This window comes from Sciurus vulgaris (assembly GCF_902686455.1).
Source record: "Sciurus vulgaris genome assembly, chromosome: 5".
Taxonomy (NCBI): Eukaryota; Metazoa; Chordata; class Mammalia; order Rodentia; family Sciuridae; genus Sciurus; species Sciurus vulgaris.
Window position 1 is genome coordinate 179,785,388 of NC_136465.1, and position 23,203 is coordinate 179,808,590.

The 23,203-nt window shown below is 60.0% G+C and overlaps 1 protein-coding gene across 2 annotated transcripts in view; it reads left to right on the forward strand.

The window, feature by feature from the left end:
* The window catches only part of TAFA5 (TAFA chemokine like family member 5), a 236,198-nt gene extending 219,857 nt beyond the window's left edge, over positions 1-16,341 (forward strand). For both annotated transcript variants that reach the window (XM_079141267.1, XM_079141268.1), the window contains exon 4: positions 14,327-16,341. In XM_079141267.1, the coding sequence (XP_078997393.1) occupies positions 14,327-14,335 (9 nt within the window). In that variant the 3' untranslated portion in view covers positions 14,336-16,341. The remainder of the gene's footprint in view (positions 1-14,326) is intronic.
* The last annotated feature ends 6,862 nt before the right edge of the window (positions 16,342-23,203 follow it).

The following is a 23,203-nucleotide window of genomic DNA, read 5'->3' on the forward strand; positions in this document are numbered from 1 at the left end:
CTCATGGGTCAGGAGGGACCATGACAGACTGTGTCCTCAGAGAAACGGAAGTACCCTCAGGATAAAAGCCACTGCTGACAGCAGTGAGCCTGGATCGCTGCACTGCAGAGGGAAGAGGAGTGGAATCTGCCTTTGCAAAGGCCGCAGACCCAGAGAGCCCAGCCCAGCCTGGCGTGCGGTGCTCAGGGCAGACTTCCAGCCTCAGTGAAACGGATACTAAATGTAAATGGGCCAGCCTCCTGTATCGAAAGGCAAAGATTATCAAGTCAGGGATTCAAAATAGCCAAATATGTGCTGCCTTCTACAGGCGTGCCTGCAAACAAACAGTAAGGTTAAAGGAAATCTTAATAAACACACCAGAAAAATGCATCAGAAAGAAATTAAGAGTTAAAATGCATTAAATTGAAACTGTCATATTGGTATAGTGGCTTACTAAAATTATTTATAGGGAACATGATGATGTCACATTTTGTTAATTACTGACATACTGATACAGAACAGATACTGTCACATGTTGACACAGTAACTTACTGACACGTTGATCAGAACACAGTGATGTCACATACTGATAGCCCCTTGCTGACATTTTGATACCTTGCAGTCCATACCGAAATGAGAGTAGCAACGTCCCACTCAGCACCTCCTGCCCTGATCTGCACAGCATGTGTTATGCCAATGCAATCACAAAGGAAGCAATCAGAAATGGAGTTTTTAGTTTGAAAGTTAAAGAACTCTCAAATCTGAAGGAAGATCAAGTGATACCACGAATAACACCAATGAAAAGCAGGCAGGTGCAGGTTTGTGGATAAATGCTCCCTAAGTGGAATTTGTGGTTGCACATTGAACCGAGGCATACAGGGCTGTTTCTAGTTTCCTGTCATTTCTGAAATCTCTACAGAAATACCCACACACCAAGTCATGGATTCAGCCTCCCTGGGAAGGGCCCCCCTCGGCAGTCACAGTTCACTATATCTAAACCTACACCTAAGGATGGCCGGTGACCCCATTGTCTGTTGACTGAAGGATGCAGTGGGACCTGCTCTCAGCTGCGCGGCCCACGAGGTCGGGCAGGGGGCTGTGTCCAGCCCCAGTCTCTGCAAACTCGGCTCCCTGGGCCTCAGTTCTAGGTGCTGCTGCTGGGATGCATGGAGCCACAGGAGGGCATGCTCAGGAGAACTGGCACCTGCATGGCTGAATCACCACTGCTGTGTGGGCAGGGCCCTGTGCCACATGGGCAGAGATGGCACATGGCATTTCTGTGTGTGCGGTAAAAGGGCCGTCCGTGCACATGCTGAAAGGATAAGGACTCATGAAGTCCTTACAGCCTTAATTTTCAGATAGGAGATAATGAAAATAAAGAACCTAATTTAGGGGAAATCTACCCCCCAAAGGAGAGAGAATAGCTACTAAGGATAAAAAGAAATCGTAATAAACCTAGAAAAGAAATTCTGGAAACTGATCATTGCATCATTGACAAGGCTTTAAAAATGTGTTTCTTTTAACCACTGCTTAATGTAATTTTTTAAGGTCAGAAAATAAATCCTAAAGGACAAAGGGAAATTCACAGCATAGACAGGGTCTTCAACCATCCAAAAGTGCGTGCATTACTAGTGTATTCATCACTAAATCTGGACATTTCCATTAAATAACATGATTTTTCTAAAAAGAAAATTGCTAAAAATAACTGAAGGAATAGAAAATGTTAATATTCTCCAGTAAGATTTCCAGAGTGAGATGGTTTGATAGGCACATCCTTTAAAATATTTAGTGTGCAGATATCTTTTCCCCAAATACCCAGAAATGTGGAGAAGGTCCAGTTCACTCCAGCAGCTGGGGAAACCTTGATGTCAGGCATCCCCACAGATGGAAAGTTACTAGCAAGGTCATTGCCCTCCTCCAAGGCTTTGGACTCTGATGTGGGCTGGGACTGCTAGGTGCAGACACCCCTGGGGACTCATGGTGGCTGTGTTGAATGGGGTGCACATCACCCTCACTTGCATGAAGTAAGCACCCTGAATTCTGCAGGAGAACTTAGATAAGAAATGAAAATGCATCTTAATATTTCAGAATCAGGTTATTCAGTCAGCTTTTTTGCTGCCGAGACCAAAAGACCTGATGACAATGATTTTAAGGAGTTCATTTGGGAGCTCAGAGTTTGAGAGGTCTCGGTCCATAGACAGCCAACTTCATTGCTCTGGGCTGAAGGTGAGGCAGAACATCATGGCAGAAGAGTGTGGCGGAGGGAAGCTGCTCCCACCAGGAGCACAGAGAGAGAGTTCTGCTCTCCAGGGACAAAATCTACACCCAAATGCAAGCCCAGATGACCCACCTCCTCCAGTCACACCCACCTGCAGTCACACCCAGTTAATCCCTATCAGAGGTCAGTGCACTGATGAGGTTAAGGCCCATACCATCACTTTATGTCTAAACTTCCTGCATTGTCTTGTGCACGAGCTTTTGGAGACACCTCTTACCTAGCCCTTAACACAGGATGCAAACTATGTCAGGGGGTCAGAGAGGGCTGCGGAAGCAGGAAGCAGGCAGGCACAGTGCTCTCCCAGCAGGAAGTAAAGATCAGGGGCAATGGCACCAACAGCCACAGACTCGGCCTAACCGGGGGGACGGGGAGCAGGCCCTACCTGGTGCCCAGTGTCCAGTGAAACCAAAGCCATCACTGCAATGCAGGCCTGGCAGGCCCCTCCAGGGAGCTACAGGCCCCAGTGCTGCTGAATGATTTCAGGACGTTTCAGAAATGCAATCACCTGCCTGAGAGAATAGGTGCCTCGCTCACAGGTGAGGTCATCAGGTGCTGCAGAGCCTGCCGGATCAGCTGAACACCTTGAACACTTATTAAGAGTTTGTTCAGCTGGACCAAAAGGGCACGGAGAGGGTCGTCTCCGCGTTCAGCTCTGAGGTGTGTGTGTGGATACAAGCGCCCTCTGCTCCCCTGGATGTGGCCCGCAGCAGCCTTAGGACACATCCAGAACCCCGTTCTTCTGAACAAAGCCCGGGGAGGGTGACCTCAGGGCTCATCCCCGCACACCTGCAGTGGCACGGATGAGCAGCGGCAAGGCAGGAGTGACAGCCCAGAAAGCAGGACTTGGGGCTGCAGGCCCCTCCACAGCCCACCCTGGCTGCCACACCAGCTCAGCGCCGTGGGCCCACCTGGAGCAGCAGCCAGGCACAGGTGCTCCGAGATGGCAGCCTGTAGGTGGGCACCTGCCTGCGGACACTCGGAGCAGCCTTTACCGCCAAGCAGACAGGGCCAGCGACCACACTGGTTTCATTCAAATGAACAGGTTGAGTAAAAGCGAGCAGGGAGAACTCTGCTCACAACAGCAGAGAACGTAAAGCAGCTTGGAACGGCTCAAGTGACTGGCACCTCCCTCGAGCACAAGCCCTTACCTTGAGGAACGGTGGATGGCGGATGCCAGGGGTCTCTCATGAGGCCACTGGTATGTGCTGCTGTGTCTATTCTTTCAAAAATTAATTTTCAGATCAACCAAAATTTCCAGCAATATTTCACATTTTACCTAGGGTCCTACTTCAGTCGGGTGTCTTAGAGGACCCTGGAACAGAGGTCTCTCCCACGTCCTCACCCTGTTGTTGTGGACACTTGAGTCAACAGCACGGGACACCTGGGGAGGGGCCAGGCATCTGGTTTCTGCTGGGCTCATGTTGGGGCCCTGCTGGGCCTGAGCCCTGGTTCTGCCCGCGCCCCGTCACGAGCTAAGGCAAGGACAGTGTTAGCAGAGTCCCGGTCACACAGTTAGAAGCTGGAACAGGTCAGCTCCTATTACTGTTTTCTGACCTGTGGAGAAAACCACGTGGCCCAGGGTGCAGGGGGTGTTCCAAGGTGCCTTCCAAACCAGCAGCAGGTGCAGGGAGAGCGGCAGTGTGTTGCAGCGGCAGTTGATTCGCTTGCTTTCCTGCCTGGCACCATTTCCAAGTTGAATTCCCTAGGGATTAACTCGCGGAGACTGAGGTGAGGAGAACGCATGGGGACTCTGCAGCCAAGTGCAGGGAGGAGGGCTGCGAGCCCGGCTGAGAGGTGGCACTGCGCCGGGCACCAACCTCACCGGGAAAATCTTGCTTTCCACACCATTGTACAGTCGGGACGTGGAAGTGCGGCTATCGGAGTCGTCGGAGCCAAGTCGGCGAGCATGTCTCCACCTCCTGGGTGGGCAGGAAGCACTGAGCAGAGAGGCCCTAAACTGCAGATGGGGCACAGGAGTGAGAGGAGGGTCACCTCGGAGCAGCCAGGGCCGCAGACGAGCCGCCATCACCAGGGTCATTTGGGCCCGTTGTCTTTCCACCTACTTCCCTTTGAAGTCTCCTAGAAGATGCCGGTGACCCTCAGCGGGCGATCCTTCTGGGAGGTCGTCAGGAAGTGTCCAAACAGAGAACCAGAAGCACTTGGGTAAGCTGCTGGGGAGGACAATGTGGCCCTGGCCAGGTGGTGAGCGTGGTGTGGCCCTGGGACCCGGCAGCACCACACCTGGCCTCCTTCACCTAGGGGAGGAAGCAGGCTGCACAGAACCTGGACTCACCTGTCATGCACGGCACCCAGCAGCCCTGTCAAGTGGACATGCCCAGGGGTCCTCAGGTGGACAGACCAACAGCTTCAATGCCATTTGTCACAGTCCATCTTTCGGTTATGAACAGAGGGGGCACTGACCCTCACCACCACAGGGATGAACTTCCAGGAGGCTCAGAGAAAGCAGCTGGGCGCACAGCCCTGTGAGGCCATTTGTGTGGCAAGCCGGGAATGAGTGGCCTGCAGATGCAATGGCAGAGGGGGGTGATGGCGGGGAGGGAGGAGCGTCCACTCCTGGGAGATGCAGGTTTGCTGACACTGACCGTCCCAGGTGACGTTGTCTAACTCCCTGTGCACTAGGAACCCCGGGTGGACACTGCAAACGGACAGATGGTATAGGGGCGAGCTGTGCCCAGTGTCGCTGTGGGCAGCGTGCAGACACCCCACGTTCTCGAAGGCTTGGCCCTACCTCCGCCTGGACTCACGGGACCACCTCTTATGGACAGCAGCTGTGTGGGGCTGGCCTGGCAGGACCAACACATCCCTCTGCTGCCCAGCTCCTCTCAGGCCCTTGCAGTGGTGACCACCTGCCAGGGGGTGAATGTCCCAAGAGTGGACGCAGGACATCGGATGTGAGAAGGGGCCCAGGAGGATGATGTTGAACTTCAGAAGCAGGACGCCCTCTGCCATTGGGCAGCCCTGGCCACAGCAGGCACCGAGGCACTGCAGCGGGGGGTGCCTCTGATGCCCACTCTGTCATTTGAAGTCCCCCTGATCACAGCCGCCTTGAACTTGGCATGCATGCGTCTGTGGGCTGCTGCTGGCCCAGCCGCTGCAGTTGTCCTCTGTGATGCCCGCTGGGTCTGGTCGTCGGGCCAGCAGGGAGGGCCGCATGCTGTGCTGGATTAGTGCTGGCAAAAGTGACGGGAACTTCAAAGCCACGTCAGGACTGGGACGGAGAGGAAGGCGACCCAGGGCCACGGAGCTCTGTTCTTCCCTGACAAGGCTTTGAACAGCCGCCCACCACCCAGCCCTCCCCAAGCTGAGGAGCTGCAGGGAGGGTGGTTGGCTGCTTCTGAGCACTGGAGACCTACCACTGGGCTGAGCTCCTGCCGCCCCCTCAGGCCAGAGGCCAGCTCCACCCCCACCTCTGTGGCCAGCACAGGGGTTGCAGCCTCAAGGTCAGAGGTGGGGAGAGCTGAGCACAGTGTGCAAGGTGGAGAGGCCAGGCCAGCTAGCCCCAGCCTTCTTGGGGTGCAGGCCTTCCCTGGAGGAAACTATAGGGGTCCAGCCTTCCTGGGATCAAGGGGCACGCTCAGCCTCTTCCCTGAGCCAGGACCAGTGAGGGCACATGGGGAGTCACCTTCTGAGTAGAAGGGTGAGTGCCACAGGGGTCTGGGTGGCCGCCAGGCTCAGGGCCACCCACCCTGCCTGCAGGATGTGCCTGTGTGGCCCCTCTCCAGCAGCTGAGGAGGAAGGGAGGATCCGATGCTCCTGGTGGAGGCCTGGGGAGGAGGCTTGCTGTTGGTGAGGGGAAGTGAGTATAAGTCCTGAAAGTCCACGTCAGTTTGTAAGTGGAGGTTTGGCCTCAGAGGGAGTGCAGGACCTCAGGTGCATAGTCCCGAAGACTGTGGTGTCCCAAGGTCAAGGCTGGACCCCTGGCAACCAGGCGCACCATGCAGGGTGGCGTCTCTCCGTCCCCTCATGCAGCACAGGACACAGGACAGAGATGACCACACCCACACCTGTGCTCCACAGCCCTGTCCTGGCTGCCCTCACTCCTGCCCACTGTGGCCCCAGGTTCAGGCCCCAGGCCCTTCTTCTGTGGATCCTCTCGCCTCTTCCTGGGCTGGAAGGCTCTGTGGGGAGGTGCATTGCGCCGTGGGCCTCCCTGAGCCCATCTGCACCATGGTGGGTCATGAGCTGGTGAGGCAGCTGGGCTGGCGGTGAAGCAGTACCCACCTTTACGTCATTTAAAAGGCGATTTAATGTGGACCTATAGAGCCAGTGTTTTCCAGGTGGGGTGCCAGGCACATTCTGTTGCTGTATAACAAGTCCACAAACCTAGAGGGGGCACAGTCCTATGGTCAGGAGTGGCCCCACCTGGCCAGCTCCTCTGCCCAGCGTCTCCCAGGCTGAAATCCAGGCCATGGCCTCATCTGGGCTCAGGTGGGAGGAGCCCTTTACCAGGCCCAGAATCCAGCCCAGCAGCGGAAGGACTGAGGCCACCGACACGCTGGCTGGCAGCTGCTCGTGGGTTTTGGATGTTGCCCACCTTCCTGGCCCTGAGGCTTTCCATCATCAAACCAGGCACAGCCCTCAGTGCCTGGAACCACCAGCCCTCAGTGAGCCTCCGATGCCTCCCCCTCACCCGGCACTGCGGGAAGAAGCTCCTGCTCTGAGGTGGGGTGCCATGTGACCAGACCCCCAGAGAGTCAGGGGCCTGACCCTGGGCTGGAGGCCAAGGAGTGGCCCCTTCAGCAGGTGCCCTGAGCGGGTTTCCGGAACGGGTGCCTCTGGGTTGTCTCCCGGTTTTAAAAGGCCAAGTAAGAAGGTGAAGGTCCTTGTGGATCAGGACCCTTCCAGGTTCAGAGCACCCTGTCTGCATCCTCTCCCCACGGGTCCCCGGGGCAGGCGGCCGGCCCCTGCTGCAGTCACCTGAAGCCGTGCACCAGCTCTGGGACGGGACTGGGCCTGAGTGGGTGGCCGGTGCCTGCTGAGCGCTCCCCAGAGCTGGTCACTGCAGGGGCTTGGGGATGCGGGAGAGGAGGACCTCCTTCCAACCTCCCGCCCAGGTGAACCCGTGGAAGTGGGATCCAAGCCCAGACTCCTGTGTGTGTTCAGGAGCTCGGCACACCTGGAGCCCTCAGCAGACCCCGGGCCACAGCCCTGCAGACAGCTACGCGGGACCCTGCACGGCTGGGAGGCGGACTGTCCGCTGCGTCCTCTCGTCCTGCGCGGGATTGAGCCGGGACTAATGAGAGCTGCCGTGGACAACTCCCAAAGGCCTCTGGCTTCATAGGCCCAGGCGCTGGGGCTGAGGCCTCTTTCCTGGACCCTGTGACCAGAAGGAGCCAACCCAGACCCAGTACCACTCGTCTCTTAGGGGATCCCACAGTCCACCAGCAATGCCAGGCCATGCTATGTGGAGTGGGAGGGGACTCTGCAGGGCAGGCAGCCCGGGGGGGTGGCAGGAAAGGCCGAGGAGTCACATGGCAGCTCCTGGTTGAAGGCCTGCAGGACTCTTGGGTCCACTGCGTCCAGACTGGAAGACAGAAAGGATGGGGCTGTGGCTAAGGCAGAGAAGGGCCAAGAGAGCCCCGTGTGAGGTTCCCCAGGCAAGAGCCAGACCCCAGAGGAGGCACAGGTGGTGGCTTCTGGCAGGGCCCAAGGTCACATGGAGGGGCAGTGAGAGAGGACGTCGGGCCAGCCCTAGGAAGCACGTGGAAGGCCACATGTGAGCAGCAAAGGACCATGCCAGGCCCCAGCTGTCTAAGCCCATCAGGGTGGCCACCAGAAGACCTGTGTGCACATCACACCTGGGCTCACACCAAGACACCTGCAGCCCTGCGTCCACACATCACAGAACACACACATGCACATGTATGTGAGCATGCAGTGCCCACCGATGCCTGCCCCGTAGGAACTTCTGCCCTGTGGTGATTATCAAGGCTGGCTGAGGGGTCAGGCCTTGGGGCAGCTGAAGTATCTGTCACGTGATCCACAGCCGTTGTGGTCAGCACCAGTGAACTCCATGAGTCTTCTCTCGCGCTGCTCAGAGGCCAAGGCTCAGCGTGGTTCTGCTTGACTGCCCACCTCCTCTGCCACCTCTCCCCCTTGCCAGCACTTGAAGCAAGCCACCCTCACCAGGGTTAGACCCGGGTCCTTGCACCGTGACACCAAACCATGGGCTCCCATATTTTGTTCTCTCCCCGAAAAGGAAGAAGCGCAGCTGGTCCATCTCATCAGCCCATGGTAAATAGCCAAGCACAGCCCCGTGTCCACCACTGAGAACTGCCCAGCACTGGGCCGCCCTGCCTCGGGGGTTCCAGGAAGTCCCCCACAAGATAGACCCTAAGAAGGACTGTAAGCCAAAGGAAATCAGGGAAGTTAGGCATGTGAAGACAGAAGCGTCATTTCCCACGTTCAAGTCCAAGAAGAGTCTGAGCTGTTTTTGGAAATGAAAGCTAGACTATTTAGCCAACACAGAGATTCATGTACACGCACACACACATACATATGTATCTATGTCTTCTTCCAGCCTATTGACTGGGCTACTGAGCCTCTAGGCTGGTTCTTCCTGTAAAGCTAAGTGGGCGAGTGCATGTCTCCTGCCACAGGACCCTGGTGGGCCCCACTTTATTCCTCAACTCATTACCTCATGGCACAGGAGGGCTGCACAATTGCTGCCTATCCACATTGGCGTCCAGACAGCCTAGGGTAGTGTACTGCCCCTGCCTGGGAAATGGTTGTCTAGGCGCTCTGTCCTCCAGGAGGGGCTGTGTGGCAGGCAGTGTAATGACTGAGACAGGTTAGAGGTCTGCAGCAGCCCGGCTGGCCCGGAGGTGGTGTCTGCTGTCTTGGCTCGGGTTACCGCTTGCTGGCACCCCAGGCAGATGCAGGGGCAGGGCACTTCGGCTCCGTCGGCCCATCTTCTGGTCTCCTCATGGACTGGCTCTCACTCCACTTCCTGTCCTCCACCTCCCCTCGTCCCACCTCTGGTCCTGTCCTCCACAGCCTCCTCTTCCTGTCCCCACCTCCCCTCTTCCCACCACCTGTCCTGATGTGTGGGACACAAGCTTCCCTTGGTCATCTGGCACGGGGTCTGTGGCTGCAGTCTCATCCTTGGCCAGCACTGGTCAGCTGGAGCCCTGGCATTGCAGCCTGCTCTGCACCGGTCCTCTGTCCTGGGTCAGTGTTGGTGAGCAGCTTCCAGCCGTGTGACTTGTTCTCAACCAGCACAGGAAAGGTAGCCATGCTGGTCCACCTCCCCCGAGCTTGGAAGGGTGACGGCTCAGGGTTTTCTCACCAGAACCAAATGGCAGGCCTGTGAGCTGGAGAACCCCAGAGAGGGGGCCGTGCCCAGCCTGGGGTGGGCAGAGCTAGTTCCTGAGCTGGCCTCACCTGTGGCCATGTGACCCTAGGGGTCATGGAGTCTGCAAACCCAAGTCCCTCGTGTGCGCTGCACAGGGGCTCGGGCCGTGGTCTGCCCTCCCAGATGTGGGCAGTATTGGCCACTCCTGCTGCTCACTAGCAGAAGGGACTGTGCTCTGAGCTGCGGGTGGGGACAGAGCTGTCCTCCGTCTAGTCCAGCTCCTCTCCTGGCTCCCTGCAGCCTCCCCACTTCTCCCTTCACATGGCGGGACGAGGCGCCATGGGACTTCAGACCTGGCTCGGTGAAGGGCCAGCAGCTCAGCCGGGGTCAGACTCAGGCCGGCTGGCTCAGCGTGACCTCCTCAGACTGTATGCACAAAAGGGTGGCCCAGCATGGCCTGGCAGGGGTGGCCGGGGATGCATGTGACAGCTCCACGCCCACCATCTCCCCACACCGCAGTTGTGATGACCACAGCCCTCGGTGGCCTCAGCACTGCTGTCCCAGACTCTCCCCTACCCTTGCTCTGTCTGTGGCATCTATCACAGGACCACTTAGGACCTGAGTCCAGCTTTGCCCTCCACCTGGACACTGCTTGGCCCCCACGGGATTGTGTGTCTCTGGAGGTTGAGCCCCTGGGTGCCTGGCCTTCACTCGCGCCCAGTGTCTGGGTCCTCCAGACTGTCAGCCGACAAGTCCCGATCCCAGCAGTGCTGTTGCCTGAGCCACCCGTGGGATTCGGAAGGCAGGAGAGGCCTTGGTCAGAGACTTGGGGGCCACGGTGGATCAGACCTGGTCTGAGCCCAGTCTGGCTGAGCTGGACAGCAAGCACCACCCTAGAGAGCAGACAGGGCAGAGCGGGGTGGGACTGCAGGCCTCTTGGGGCCTCAGAGCATGGAGAGCCGTGTGGGCAGCCAGTGGTGGTCAGTGGGCACTGCGAGGGGCTTTGCTCAGATAGGTGCCTATGAGCCTCCATTGAAGACGTGTCTGGACCCGCCTTTCCCCCGAGGGTCTGCAGACCTTGTCTACGTGGAGACTGTCACACTGAGGGGCTGCTGAACCCAGGCCACGAAGTGCGTCCTCTGCTGGCCTCTGCAGGAAAACCAGGCTCCCCACAGGACGGGCTTGGACACCCAGGACAGCACTCCAGCTCCGGAGTGTCCCTGACTGAGCAGGAGCCAGCTCCCTGGACCCCCAGAGTTCTGTGGTCGGCAGAGTGAGGGCCCCGCAGGGGCCAAGGGGCCTGTCTGCCCAGAAGCAGATCAGCGGCCATCCACAGCCTCCACTCGGGATCCTCCGTCGGGCCACCCGTGGGAGCATGTTCCCCTCCCCTCCTGTAAAGTGGCACCAGCCCCCAGGACCTCAGAGTGGGCCTGATGTGGACATGGGGTCCTTGAAGATGTCCTCAGTTAGCACACAGTCCTGCTGGAGTAGGGCAGGCCCTGCGTCCCACAGGCCTGCCGTCCTTGTGAAAGGGGAAGTGGGGACATGGCTGGAGAGGGCAGGGATGTGAAGACACGGGGAAGGTGGCCAACTGCCAGCCACAGACAGAACCCTGGGGCAGACGGCACAGCCTTGGGAGCAGCAGCCCTGCTGCCCCTGACGTGAGCTCCGGGGGCCACTCCAGCCCCTCCCAGAGCCAGGCTGGCCAGTGTGGGTGGCTCAAGGCTCCTGAGTTGGAGATTCTCAGAGCAGCCACAGAAGCGGGCATAGCCGCTGCTCTGACCACCTGGGGCACAGGTCTGGAGGCTGCTGCTGGCCCCACAGGCCAGGGCATAGGGGAGCGGCTGGTCCTGGGCTCCCAGGGCCAGCGTCCTGCTCAGGAGCCCCCCATAGGGCTGAGATGTGCACCCAAGCTATGGAAAGTGGCCGTTTTCTCCATGGATGCTGGTGGCCTAGAAGGGCAGGCTCAGCCCCGACCTGAGCCAGACTTTGTGTCCAGGGTCACCCACCCACAGGACACCAGGGAAGGAACCCGAGACACGTGTCTGTGAGGCACCTCCGTCTTCGAGGACACGGAGGCTCTGGGAGCTGGGACTCCTGACGCCTCCCAGCTGCTGGCCTCCCAGCCCTCCCCTCCCAGTTCCCACCATGGGAACCTCAGGTGAGCCTTCCGCAGGCTCCACCTCCAGGGCACTTCGCACTCACAGCTGGGGTCCCCACACGCCCACACCCGGCCCACTGGCCTGGCTGACGACCAGCTTCCACAGCTCCAGAGCAAGCGAGAGTGACAGAGAATTCCCCGTCACCTAGCCCGCAGGTCCTCTCTCCAGAAAGCGGCTCTCGTGAACACAAGTGCGTCCCCAGCTGTGTGTATGAAGCGCCCACCTCCCAAGGGCCTGGTTGGGAACTTAACTTGAGGGAGTTGGTTAAGATTAAGTGAGGTCCCTAGGGCGGCCTTGACCCAACAGGACTGGGGCCCGATAGGAGAGACCAGGACACGGACAGGCAGAGGGTGGCCCTGTGAGGACACAGGGAGGAGACAGTGTCCACAGCCCAGGAGAGGCCTCAGGAGGAGCCAGCCCATCGCACCTTGACGCTGGACGGCCTGACCTCAGAACTGAGCAGTGCTCGCCTGCCACATGTGCCCCAGGCTGCGGTGCCTGTCACAGCAGCCGGACAGACTGCCGTGTAGGGAGCTGGCAGGAGCCCACCCCCCGCTTTCCTTCTCCGTCTCCACGCTGAATACCACAGGTGTTGCGTGTTGAGACAAAATAAAATGTGGCCTGCGTGCTTTCTTACGCCGAACTCTTGGAGTTAAACAGGCTTTTCCGTGTTTGTTTTTTCTTTAAAAAGGACCTGCCGTGTTGGGCGTAGACACTTCCTGCTCGCTCCCACATTACAGATGAGGAAACTGAGGCTTGAGAAGCTGAGGACAGCTTCTGACAGGAGCACCAAGCCCACCAGGCCACTATAGCCTGTCTGCAGTGACCCCTCTGGGGAGCCCTGGGGCCTGGACCTAGCACCCTCCAGGGGAGGTAGGGGCATCCTGCCGACCAGAAGGGAGTCCAGACCAGGATCCTGCTCCCAAGCTCGGGCCTCAGACCCACATGGTCCCACATGGTCCCACTCCCAGCCCCGCCTCACCTGCTGCGGGTTCCGGGTGCACCCCTACAGCCTCAGACAGAGTGTGCAGGACCCCGGGCTGGGCCCAGGGCCGAACCACAGCAGCAGATGCAGGTGGGCAGAGGAAGGAAAGGCCCCCTGCACCTGTGTCTGGACGGGGCCAGCGGGGCCGCTGTGACTCAGCGTGACCTCGCCTCGGCCTCAGCCTGATTACACCGGCCAGAGCCTCTGTCCACACAAGTGCTCTCTGGGGCCCAGAGGGGAGGACATCAATGTCACCTTGCAGAAGGCAGTCCAACCCTCCAGGGGCCTACGTAGGACCTGGCCCAGGCTGCGTCAGGGGGAGCCCGCAGTAGAGGGCCGCCCGCAGGCGAGCCCTGACTCCACCAGAGCCACGAGCACACAGAGGAGCCCGCTCCTGCAGCGTCCCAGGCCGGCACCACGGGGCAGGGCCTTCTCCCCAAAGGCGAGAGCCAGAGTCCATCTCACCGCCTGCTCCGCGCACAGTTTGCTCGTGTGTATTGGATGCATGAACCTGTGACCCAGCTGCAGACCCGCAGCCAGCACAGCGCCCCCTCAGGGCCTCTTATGGCCGCTCAGCTTGGCTTTGGGTCCCAGCCGTGGGTGTCGCTGGAACGGTCCACCCGTTCTGACTACTGTGGGCAGATTTCACCAATCTCCTGAGCAGCTTTATTTATGAGGTCAGCCTTTGCTGGGCCGAGCCGTGGCCAAGGCAGAGCATCCTGGACCTGCCTGCCCTGCCTGGCGGCCACCCTCTAAGTGACCCGAACTGTTAGGAGGGGCTGCTGGAGACCACCCTTAGTCCCTGCACTCCTCGGACTGAGTGGAGTCGCTGCCCCAGGGTGAGCTGCTGACTGGTGTGTCGGTCAGGGCCACGCATGCCAGCTCTGAGGTCTGCAGAGGGAGCCCAGCCACGGGCCACGGGCCCCTCCTGGAGGGGAGAGGTCTTGGAGCTCCACGAGAGGGGCCGGCTGTGCTGTGAGCAGGGCGGCCAGAGGCCCTGTGTCTGCCTCCCCTGCTCTCTGGGGAGAGGAGTGCATGGCCTGCGGGGGCTGACGGCGAGGACGTGGACCGGAGATAAGAGACCACCACAGCCCAGGCCAGACAGCTGACTTGGGCACTGGGCACATGGCACATGCCAGTTTGGGTGTGAGGAAAGGAAGGGGCAGAGTGGACCCCCAGGTGGCATGAATGGTGACCTCCAAAGTGTCCCTCCACCCCGAACCTGTGGACGAACCTCACGTGGAAACAGGACTTTGCAGATGTAGTGAGATGGAGCCTCTCCAGTCGAGGTGGGCCAGACCCAGTGACCGCTGTCCTTACAGGGGACGGAGTGGGAGAGCCCGGCAGGAGGCTGCAGGAGGATGGAGGCAGAGATGCGGCCATGGGGCTTCAGGCCAAGGGGGCCCAGGTTGCTGCAGTCCCTGGGGCTGGAGTCTGGAGCAGACCCTGCCTCCCACTGGGAGGAGCTGGCGCCACCGCACCTGAGCTCAGAGTTCTGGCCCGAGCTGGGGACAGTGGTCAGGCATGCTGGTGGCCTGCCGGGTGAGGCACCCTGCTGGCCCTGGGGTGTCTGCTGGGCTGATGGCTCTCTTCTTTTTGCTCCTCAGGTCTCCTGACGAACGCAGCCCCTGCGAGGCCCCGGGAGTGGTCTCAGCTCCCTGGAGAGTCCACACCCTGCCCTCGAGGACTTCGCGGGTTCCCCGCCATCCAGCCACTGTTTCCCCGAGGCCCATCACCGACAGCCTCCTCGCTTGGCGTTCTGAGCCTGAGTCTGCCCGGCCGAACCCAGGAGGCCGGGACGCGGACGCACAGGTGGCCCGGGCATAAGCAATACGGGGCCGCGGAGCCCGGCCGCGCCTCCCTGGCCGGCCACTCTCCTGGGAGCTGGAGGACGAGGATGGGGACGAGGAGGAGCTGCGGCCCCGCCAGATGAGCCGCGACGCGCAGCCCCGGGACTCTCAGGTGCAGACGCCGCCTCTTCGTGTGCCCCAGACTGTCTGAATCGCTTTTATTTTCTTATACTTTCCGTATACTCAATAGACCAAAGAGCAAAATCTATTTTAACGTGGACGCGCCCTCGCTGTCAGAGTCCCGGGCTGGACTGGGGCGGGGGCGGGGCCAGGTGGCGGACATGCCCGTGGCCCCGGAGCACGGTGGGCGGCCGAGGCCCGCACCCCACGATCGCCGCCGGGCGCCCTAGGAGGATGGCTGGAAGGACGCCGCCACTCACCTGTGGGCACCGGCCAGGGCATGGCCGGCGACGGCCCCCACGCGGACAGCACGCCCCCGGGACCCGGGCCGCTGGTGTCTCTGTGCTTAGACCGACTTTATCGTACTAAAATCACTTTCTGTTTTAACCAGTTCGACACGCCTCTTCTACAGCTCCATTTTTGATAGTTGGATAATCCAGTACTTGCCAAGAGCATGTTGGGTCTCCCGTGACTGCTGTCTCCTCCGATACGCCATTTAGCTCCAGAAAGCAAATTAAAGAGAACGGAAGTAACACTGTTTGAAAGAGATCATTAAATGTATTTTGCAAAGCCTAAAGTTATATATTTAACAGTTTTTATATGTTGTATATTTGTAGAAAATCCTATTTAACACTTAACGTGGCCGCCCTGGCCTCCCCGAGTGTCGGGGCCCCTCCTGTGTGTCCCTGGAGACTGTGGGGTGGCCGCGTGGGACCTCGGGGGCCAGGCGCAGAGGGCTCTGGGAGAGGCGGCCGAGCACCACGGCCCTGGTGTCCTATCAAGGCCCGCGGCCAGCACGGGGGAAGCTGGGTTTCTTTCCACTTGGGTTCAGGGTTGGTGGCTCCTGTCCCCCTTTGGGTCTGTGTGCTGGTAAACGCTGCGTGTACAAGATTTTGGTCATGGCTCTTCCCATGGGTTCTGTTGGCCCTTTCCTCTCCCTCCTGCCACTCCTAGGCCTTGAGGCTGTGGGCAGTGAGGCCTCCTTCCTGTGGGGACGTTCCCCTCGTTCTCAAGAGTTCCGTCTCCCTGCCAGGGGGCCAAGCAAGCAGGGTGGGCAAAGGTATAGGGGGGCGGGGGGACAGGGGGACAGGCAGGGTGCCCCCTGCATGGGCCACGAGGAAGGGACCAGTGTGTTTCTCCTCCCTGGCGACTGTATGCCAACGTCCTTTGTTTTCCTGAGTTCTGCTGAAGTATACTACCTACGAGTCCAATTAACATGACTATTATGCTAGTTCTTCAATACTAAGAAGTTAAAACTATAACTACAGTATATAGACGCCGTTCCAACCACCATAGACTAAAGATAGGAGAGGAAGTCCATTGACATGAGACCCGTACCCACGTCCATGAGCACCCGTTCACCTTCCGTCATCGCACATGTAGAGGTCGTATCCTGGACAGAGAGCAAGGTGAGCCGTGGGTATTCATCGGAGGAGGCGCCGGCCAGGGTGCTGCCTGGCCCCATGGCCCGGGCTTGCCTTTGTCCCCACCGCCTCCTCCTGCCTGTTTCTTCTGAAAGTGAGTGTGGACACCTTCGAGGGCAGAGACCGGGAGATTTAAGATGTTACAGCATATTATTTTTCTTTGTTTTACAGTATTGAATTTTGTGTTGATTCAGCTAAATTATGAAAATAAAGAAAAAAATCCTTTGATAAGCATGGCTTTTGTTCCCTGGCCGTGGTGTCCTGGGAGATGGGCTGGAGCTGGTGGGGGCAGCAGGTGGGCATGGACACCTGGGGCAGAGTAGCTCTGCCTGCAGGGACCTTCTTCCCAGCCAGTGCCTGAGGCCCCACACAACGGCCAGCTCCTCCCTGGAGCACAGACAATGCAGACATTTGCCTTGCCCCGGGCCCACAGGAAAGGCCTCTGGAGCCCCACCCCCACGGTGGACAGGGCCGACTGCAGCCCTACTCAGGGTACCCAGCATCCGGTGTGAGCACCTGCCCTCACGCAGAGACGGAGGCCCAGAGCCCTCCACTGGGAGAAGAGCACCCCTCTGCTTCCTGTGTCCCTCCCTGCCCATTGGGGCAGCCCAGGTGGCCCGTGGGAAGAGGGCCGGACGACCCCTCACCTGACCCAGGTTTCCGTGCGCCACCCCACCTGGCCCAGAAGCGGGACCCCACTTCTCCCTGGGGGCTCCTAAGGGAGGCCCATGCCTAAAGGATGCCCCTACTGGAGAAATCTCCTCACGTCTCCCAAGAGCAGTCTTTGGAGTTTGACCACATGTGCTGCCCAGTCTCCTCCTGAGGCCACCTGTTTGGGGTCACACATGTCATTTTCACCTGCTCGTCATAAATTCTGATCCTAGGCGAGCCGTGGCCCTGTGATGGCCTGTGCTTCGTGTCAAAGAGACCTCCTGGACCTTTGGAACCATGGAGACAGGCAGACCAGGCCCCAGTCTCCCCTTCAGGTATCTGGCTTGTCCAGGGGCAGTGGGGACAGCACAAGGTGCCCTGCAGCAGCCAAGGGAGCCCCAGGTCAGCAACCTGTGCCCTCAGGCAGGGCTCAACACCCATGCCCCGCAGGCTCCAGCCTGGGCTGGGGACCCTGGGCCCTAGCAGAGCTTCCTGAGCTCCTTGGGCTCTGCAGGACAGGAAGGGGCAGCAGGGCCAGCACACCTCCTTCATCCAGCCACAGGCTGGGCGGGGGCATGCCGTGTGCCTGGCCAGAGGCCTGAGGGCCCAGTGTGCACTGGAGGGGCTATGCCACCAGGCAGCTGGCAGAGGGACTGGGCCTGCTCCTAACCTGGCTGCGGAGGTCCCAGAGTCCAGCCCTGCCGTCAGGCTACCCCGCTCCTGGGGAGCTGGTTGAGGCAGGCCATGTGCCTGTCCTATGTAGGGGGTGAACCTTCCTGTCCCGCGTCTGGGGCACTGGTCCTGTGACTGACAGCTCTGGCTCAGTGGCTCACTGTCCTCAGTTTCCCTACCCAGCAGTGGACAGTCACCATGGCTGCCCTCCCTCCCAGGCTTCTGGGGGCTAGAAGAGCCTTCTGCAGCTGCAGATGCCCTATATGTGGCTATAGGGTGACGGCAGCCTGCTGCACACCAGTGAGCTGCCTCCTGAGGCTGAGGGAGAGGACCCAGGAACAGGGCCCCACTGGGCATGGCCCCGCTGCCCAGAGCCACCTGCTGGGTAGCCTGCAGCCCAGGACAGCCCTGCTCCTGAGCCATGCTAGGGCAGTGGAGGGAGGCAGAGCCCATGCTCCCTGGGCACAGCAGGCCCCGTGGTGGCCAGCTCTGCTCTCTAGCACAAGGGACTCAAGCCTCCGTCTCCTCTCCAACCCGGGCTGCTGTGCTGACGCAGTGTGAGTGGAGGCCTGAGGTTCTGTGGGTGGCCTGAGGCGGTAAGAGGACTGGGCGGAGCCCAGAAGGCTTTGGGCGGGGCAGCAGGTGCTGCTTACTGAGCCCATCTGGTGGGACCTGGGGCCATCCGCCACTGCGGCTCCCACCTCTGCTCCTCCAGGTCTGCGCCGGGGACACGTCACTTCTCAGCCTCAGCCGCCTCCTCACAAAAGGGGCGAGGCAGTGACACCCGGGGGACACGCTCACTTGGGCACCGGAGGCTCTAGTGGGGCCTGCAGTCGTCCTTACGCCGGAGTTGCCCGTGGAGGCTCACCCTGGACAGGCCAGTCTGAACTGAGCAGGAGCCCAGTGTCCAGGGCTGGGCACCCATGTGGGCGAGGACAGGCAGGTGGTGGGGGAGCCAGCAGCAGGCAGCAGGCAGAGCCCAGGGCATGTGAGTGAATGGGGCACATCTCCACCCTCCCCAGAGACTGAGCACGGGTCAGTAGTCCAAGGAGGGGCCTGTGGGGCCTCTCTGATCTCAGAGCCCTGGGACAGGGAGCGGCCTCTGTGTCCAGGAGCCCGGAGGTCACGCCCAGAGCCTCCGCAGAACTGAGATGGAATGATCCGCAGCAACAGCTGCTGTCACCAGGGGTAGGGACACCCACCAGGCATTTCCTCTGCCCTGCACTGCCCGTGTCCTCCCTGCCTGTGCTCTGGACACCACAGCCACCATCCTCACCGTGGTGCTAAGGGGCAGCAGTGTCTCTACCTCATCCTGGGCTGACTGTCAGCTAAGAAGCTGGTGCCCCAGAAGGCCATTTCCCTTGAACTGCCTGGTGGCACTGTGGTCCCAGATGCTCAGTGCTCGGCTCAGCAAAAAGAGGTGGGCCTCCTGCTCGCTCCCAGAATGGACCCTTAAAATCACTATTTAACCTTGGGAGCTGTGTGTCCCTGTCTCTGTGCCTGTGTTTGCGTGTGTCTGTGTGTCTCCCTGTCTCTGTGTGTCTGTGTGTGTCCCTGTCTCTGTGTGTCTGTGTGTGTATCCCTGTCTCTGTGTGTCTGTGTGTGTATCCCTGTCTCTGTGTGTGGTGTGTGTCCCTGTCTCTGTGTGTCTGTGTGTGTCCCTGTCTCTGTGCGTCTCTGTGTGTGTCCGTGTCTGTGTGTGTGTGTGTGTGTGTGTCCCTGTCTCTGTCTCTGTGTGTGTCCCTGTCTCTGTGCATCTCTGTGTGTGTCCCTGTCTCTGTGTGTCTGTGTGTGTCCCAGTCTCTGTGTGTCTGTTTGTGTCCCTGTCTCTGTGTGTCTGTGTGTCCCTGTCTCTGTGCGTCTCTGTGTGTGCCTGTAGGTGTCTCTCTGTGTGCCTCTGTCTCTGTCTGCATCTGCATGTGTCTCTGTGTGTGTGTCTCTGTCTGTCTGTGAGGCAGCGTGTGAGTCCCTAACCTGCGTCTGACCCTGGGGTGCCTGGACTGTGGAGCTGGGCACTGCTCCACACTCGGTCCTGGGGAGCAGCAGGGCCTCGGGGCTCAGGTTGTCTGTCACTGTAAGGGGCTCCAGGAGGTGTCCCCAGAGGCCAGGGGGCCTCCAGTCAGGCCTCGCAGGCTCCAGAAGCAGTAGCCTGGAGCCAGGTCAGTGGAGGAGGACTTGCCTGGAAAGGGGAGCACGGACGCCCGGGAGCCCATGTGGCCCCCTTGAGCATAGCACGTGCCAAGACTCCCTTCTGCTTGGTGACCAGGGATGTGGATGGCCTTGGGAAGCCATGTGCCCAGGTCTGTGCATGGAGTCATGGGGTCCAGGTGGCCTGGGAGGCCTCCAGCAGCCTGGCCCTGTCCCCTCACCCTGGCCTGCAGCAGGTCAGAGCACCAGCTACTTTTGTCCTCGTGGCTCTGAACATGGTCCCCCTCCCAGGCACACCTGGGATGCAATGGGCAGGGGCACGCTGGGCACCGCTGGCCTGGAGAGCCCTGTCCCAGGAGAAAGGCCGAGCTGAGTCCCAGGAGGCGGCAGAGATGGGCTGCCCAGGATGGCTGCGGCTGGACTCCAGGACCCACCTGTGGCAAGGGGTATGGAGGGAGGCCCAGGTCTTTCTCTGCTCGCACAGACCCCCCGGCATGACCCTGCCCCGGTCTGACCCCGCCTGCAGTTTCCTCTTCATTTCCATGTTCTGCAGGGTCAAGGTTATGCCGCCAGCAAAGGAGGCTCGACTGAGAAAAGGTGGGGTCCCCACCCTGCATGCACACACCTGCCTGGCTGCAGCCCACCTTCCTCACCCACCCACCTGCCCTGGCCACACCCCCTCTGGATGCCCATGGTCACCTGTGTGATTCCAATGTCCAAGAACATTCCGCGGCTGGACAGGCAGGACAAGCAGCCACCCAGTAGTGGACGAGGCTGGGAAGAAACTGTCACTGTGAGCACTCACTGCTCTTCTGGACGGGGGTCCCCATCACCACCCTGGAGGGGCATGGCGTGGGGCTTCTGACCTCTGACCCCGCCTGAGCAGAGGTCCTACTGGTCCCCAGGTCATGCTGCTGTGTCCTGTCCTTTACTTTCTCCCACTGCCACCCAACAGGGTGACCAAGTGCCAGGGTGGAAGGCCAGGAGGGGTGGCAGAGCTGCTGATACCCTGTAGCAGGTGGGAACGGGTGGGAATGCAGGGCTCCGGTGGGGTCGCCAAGACCTGGGGTCGCCGCCTACCTGGCGGCTCCAACTGGAACCTGTTCGGGGGCATGCTGGGAGGAGCAGCCCTGGCTGGCCTTGCTTCCAGGCCCCCGAAGGCCCAGCCCATGTTGCTGCCGCCACCTCCCAACTGAGGCAAGGCCCAGCATCTGTGCCCAGGGGCCCTGCCTCAGTGCCCTAGGCCAGGGTCCCAGAGGTGAAAGGTCCTGTCCCTGGGGTGAATCTCACTCAGGTTTGACTCCACCTTCCCAAAACATGAGCCTCTGGACCCGCCTCCTTCCCCTCAAAGCCAAGGGGCCAAAGCCCCCAGGAATTGGTGGACCTGTGTATCAGGAGCAGTCCGCTCTGTGCAGACGCCTCGGCCAAGGTGGCTGGAGGCAGCCCGGGGGACACCCACAGAAACATGAGGGCCACTTGACGCCTCCCCCGGGCTCTGTCCAACGGCTTCCTGACTGCAAAGGCAAATGCCCACTTGCCTAGAATGAGAGGGAGCCACAGGGGAGAAACCGTCCCTCTCCCAGGAGAAAGGCCGAGCTGGGTCCCAGGAGGCGGCAGAGATGGCTGCCCAGATGGCTGCGGCTGGACTCCAGGACCCCCGGGGGAAGGGGAGTGGAGGGAGGCCCAGGTGTTCAGACGGAGCCGCTCAGGCAAGCCCAGGATAGCACTGGCGGGGCGCTCCTCAAGCTGAGGGAGGTGGAGGTGCTCTGGATGCTCACGGGGCTGGGGAGGGACGTGCTGAGTGGTGCGTGCACCTATGTCAGAACGGTAGTGGACAACCTACAGGTGTACAGTAGTATGTTTTTGAGAGGTCACAGGGGAGCAGAGCCAGAGCAGGAGCAGGGGGAGGGAGCTGCCTGGTAGCAGGAGGTCCAGGAAGACAGCCACGGCTGTGCAGGGGCACGGGAGTGGGGCACAGGAGCGGGGCACGTGGCTGGGCTCAAGGGCGTCCAGTTTCCTTTATGTCCTTCTGCCCTTATCCTCTGGTCAGTTCCTCCTCCTGGCCGCTGTCTTCTACCTCTCCCAGTGGTCACAGAACCCCTGCCTTCTGGTCCAAATTAAACCCTCTTTCCTGGTTTGAATTCTATTCTTGGCTCTTTGGGGAACGACTCAGGTCCTGACCCGTTGGCCCATGATGCCCAGGGCTCCTCCTTTCCTCTCGTCTCCCCAACCCTGCCCCTGTAGAACCAGGATGCTGGGGACTCTCCTTCCTCTGGTCTCCCCCTGCCCCATTTCAGAGACCTGCCCACCCAGGTGTCCTGCAGGGAAGAAGGCTCTTTCTGGAAGGGTCTTCAATGCTGTCCTTGAAATGTGCAGGCCTACGCAGATTTGCTAAGTGTGTGTGCAAAGGTGTCCCGGAGGACTCTGAGCTCTGCAGTCAGGGACTTGGCGCTGTCAGTCTGTGCATTAGGGTGGTGGGCTGGAATTTGCAGAGGGCTCTCCTTGAAGGGTCATGGGCAATATGGTTCCTAAATCTCAGAGCTGGAGGGTGCAGCTGTGCTCTGAGGAGCTCTGGGGGCAGGAGGGCCACCCCTGTGTGAAATGTGGATTAACTCTTCTGGGTTCAGACTCTGGGTTCTGGAAGGTTTCAAGGTGCCGTACCAGGGGGCAGCTTAGCACTGGCCGTGGAGCAGCACAGCTCAGCTGCTCCTGCTGGGCAGGTCCAGACATGTCATTCCGGACAAATGAGGAGGCAGCGTGTGGCCGCAGACCATGGCTGCTGCCCTGATGAGGGGGCCTTCAGGATGTGAACTGCCAGCATCAAGAGTCCACCTCGGTGGACCGTGGCAGCCGCAGCTGGCCATGGACCACGCTTCCCTGCGCACCCACTGTGACCTTACCACTACTTCTCTTGGTCAAGCAGCAGGTGTGAGGCAGCAGACTGGTCAGCACCGACCACCTCCATGGCTTCATGCCTGCCCCGTGAGCCTGCCTGGAAGACCCTCAGGAGACCCTCAGGAGGGTGCAGGAGCACAGAGGCCGGCAAGCAGCCCTCCCAGGCCCCACGCCCGCCAGTTCCCAGCACGCCCCCTGCCAGGGAACCCGCTGTGGTCAGGAGAGGAACACCTGTCACACTCAGACTGAGCTGCCGACTCAGAGAAAGAAGGCCAGCCGCACAGCAGCATGGACAATGCCAAGGTGTGGTGGACACCAGCCTGCAGCAATGGATCATGGGCGTGCTGGCGGAAGCCACTTCCTTCCAACCTCAAATCCTGTGTCTAGCAAAGATGCTTTTAAAATGAGGGAGAATGAAGATACTTGCAAAAAAATCAAAATGGACAGAACGTGCTCCCAGCTCTTCCCCAGGTAATCCCCAAGGACCAACAGAAAAGCACGGGAAGCCAGCAGGGACGCCGGGACCCAGGCGGGGCGAGGCGGGGTGGTGGACACTGATGGCAAGGGCGCCCCCTCCACGGGCCCGATGATCCAAACACCAGACTGGAGCAGCCATTTGAGGCCCTGGGAGAAATGGGGAGTCTGCTCTGAAGCCACCACTGCGTCTTCCAAGAGCGGCCGCATTGCTGTCTTGCCTGAGGCTGCTCCTTAAATTCCACCTGCA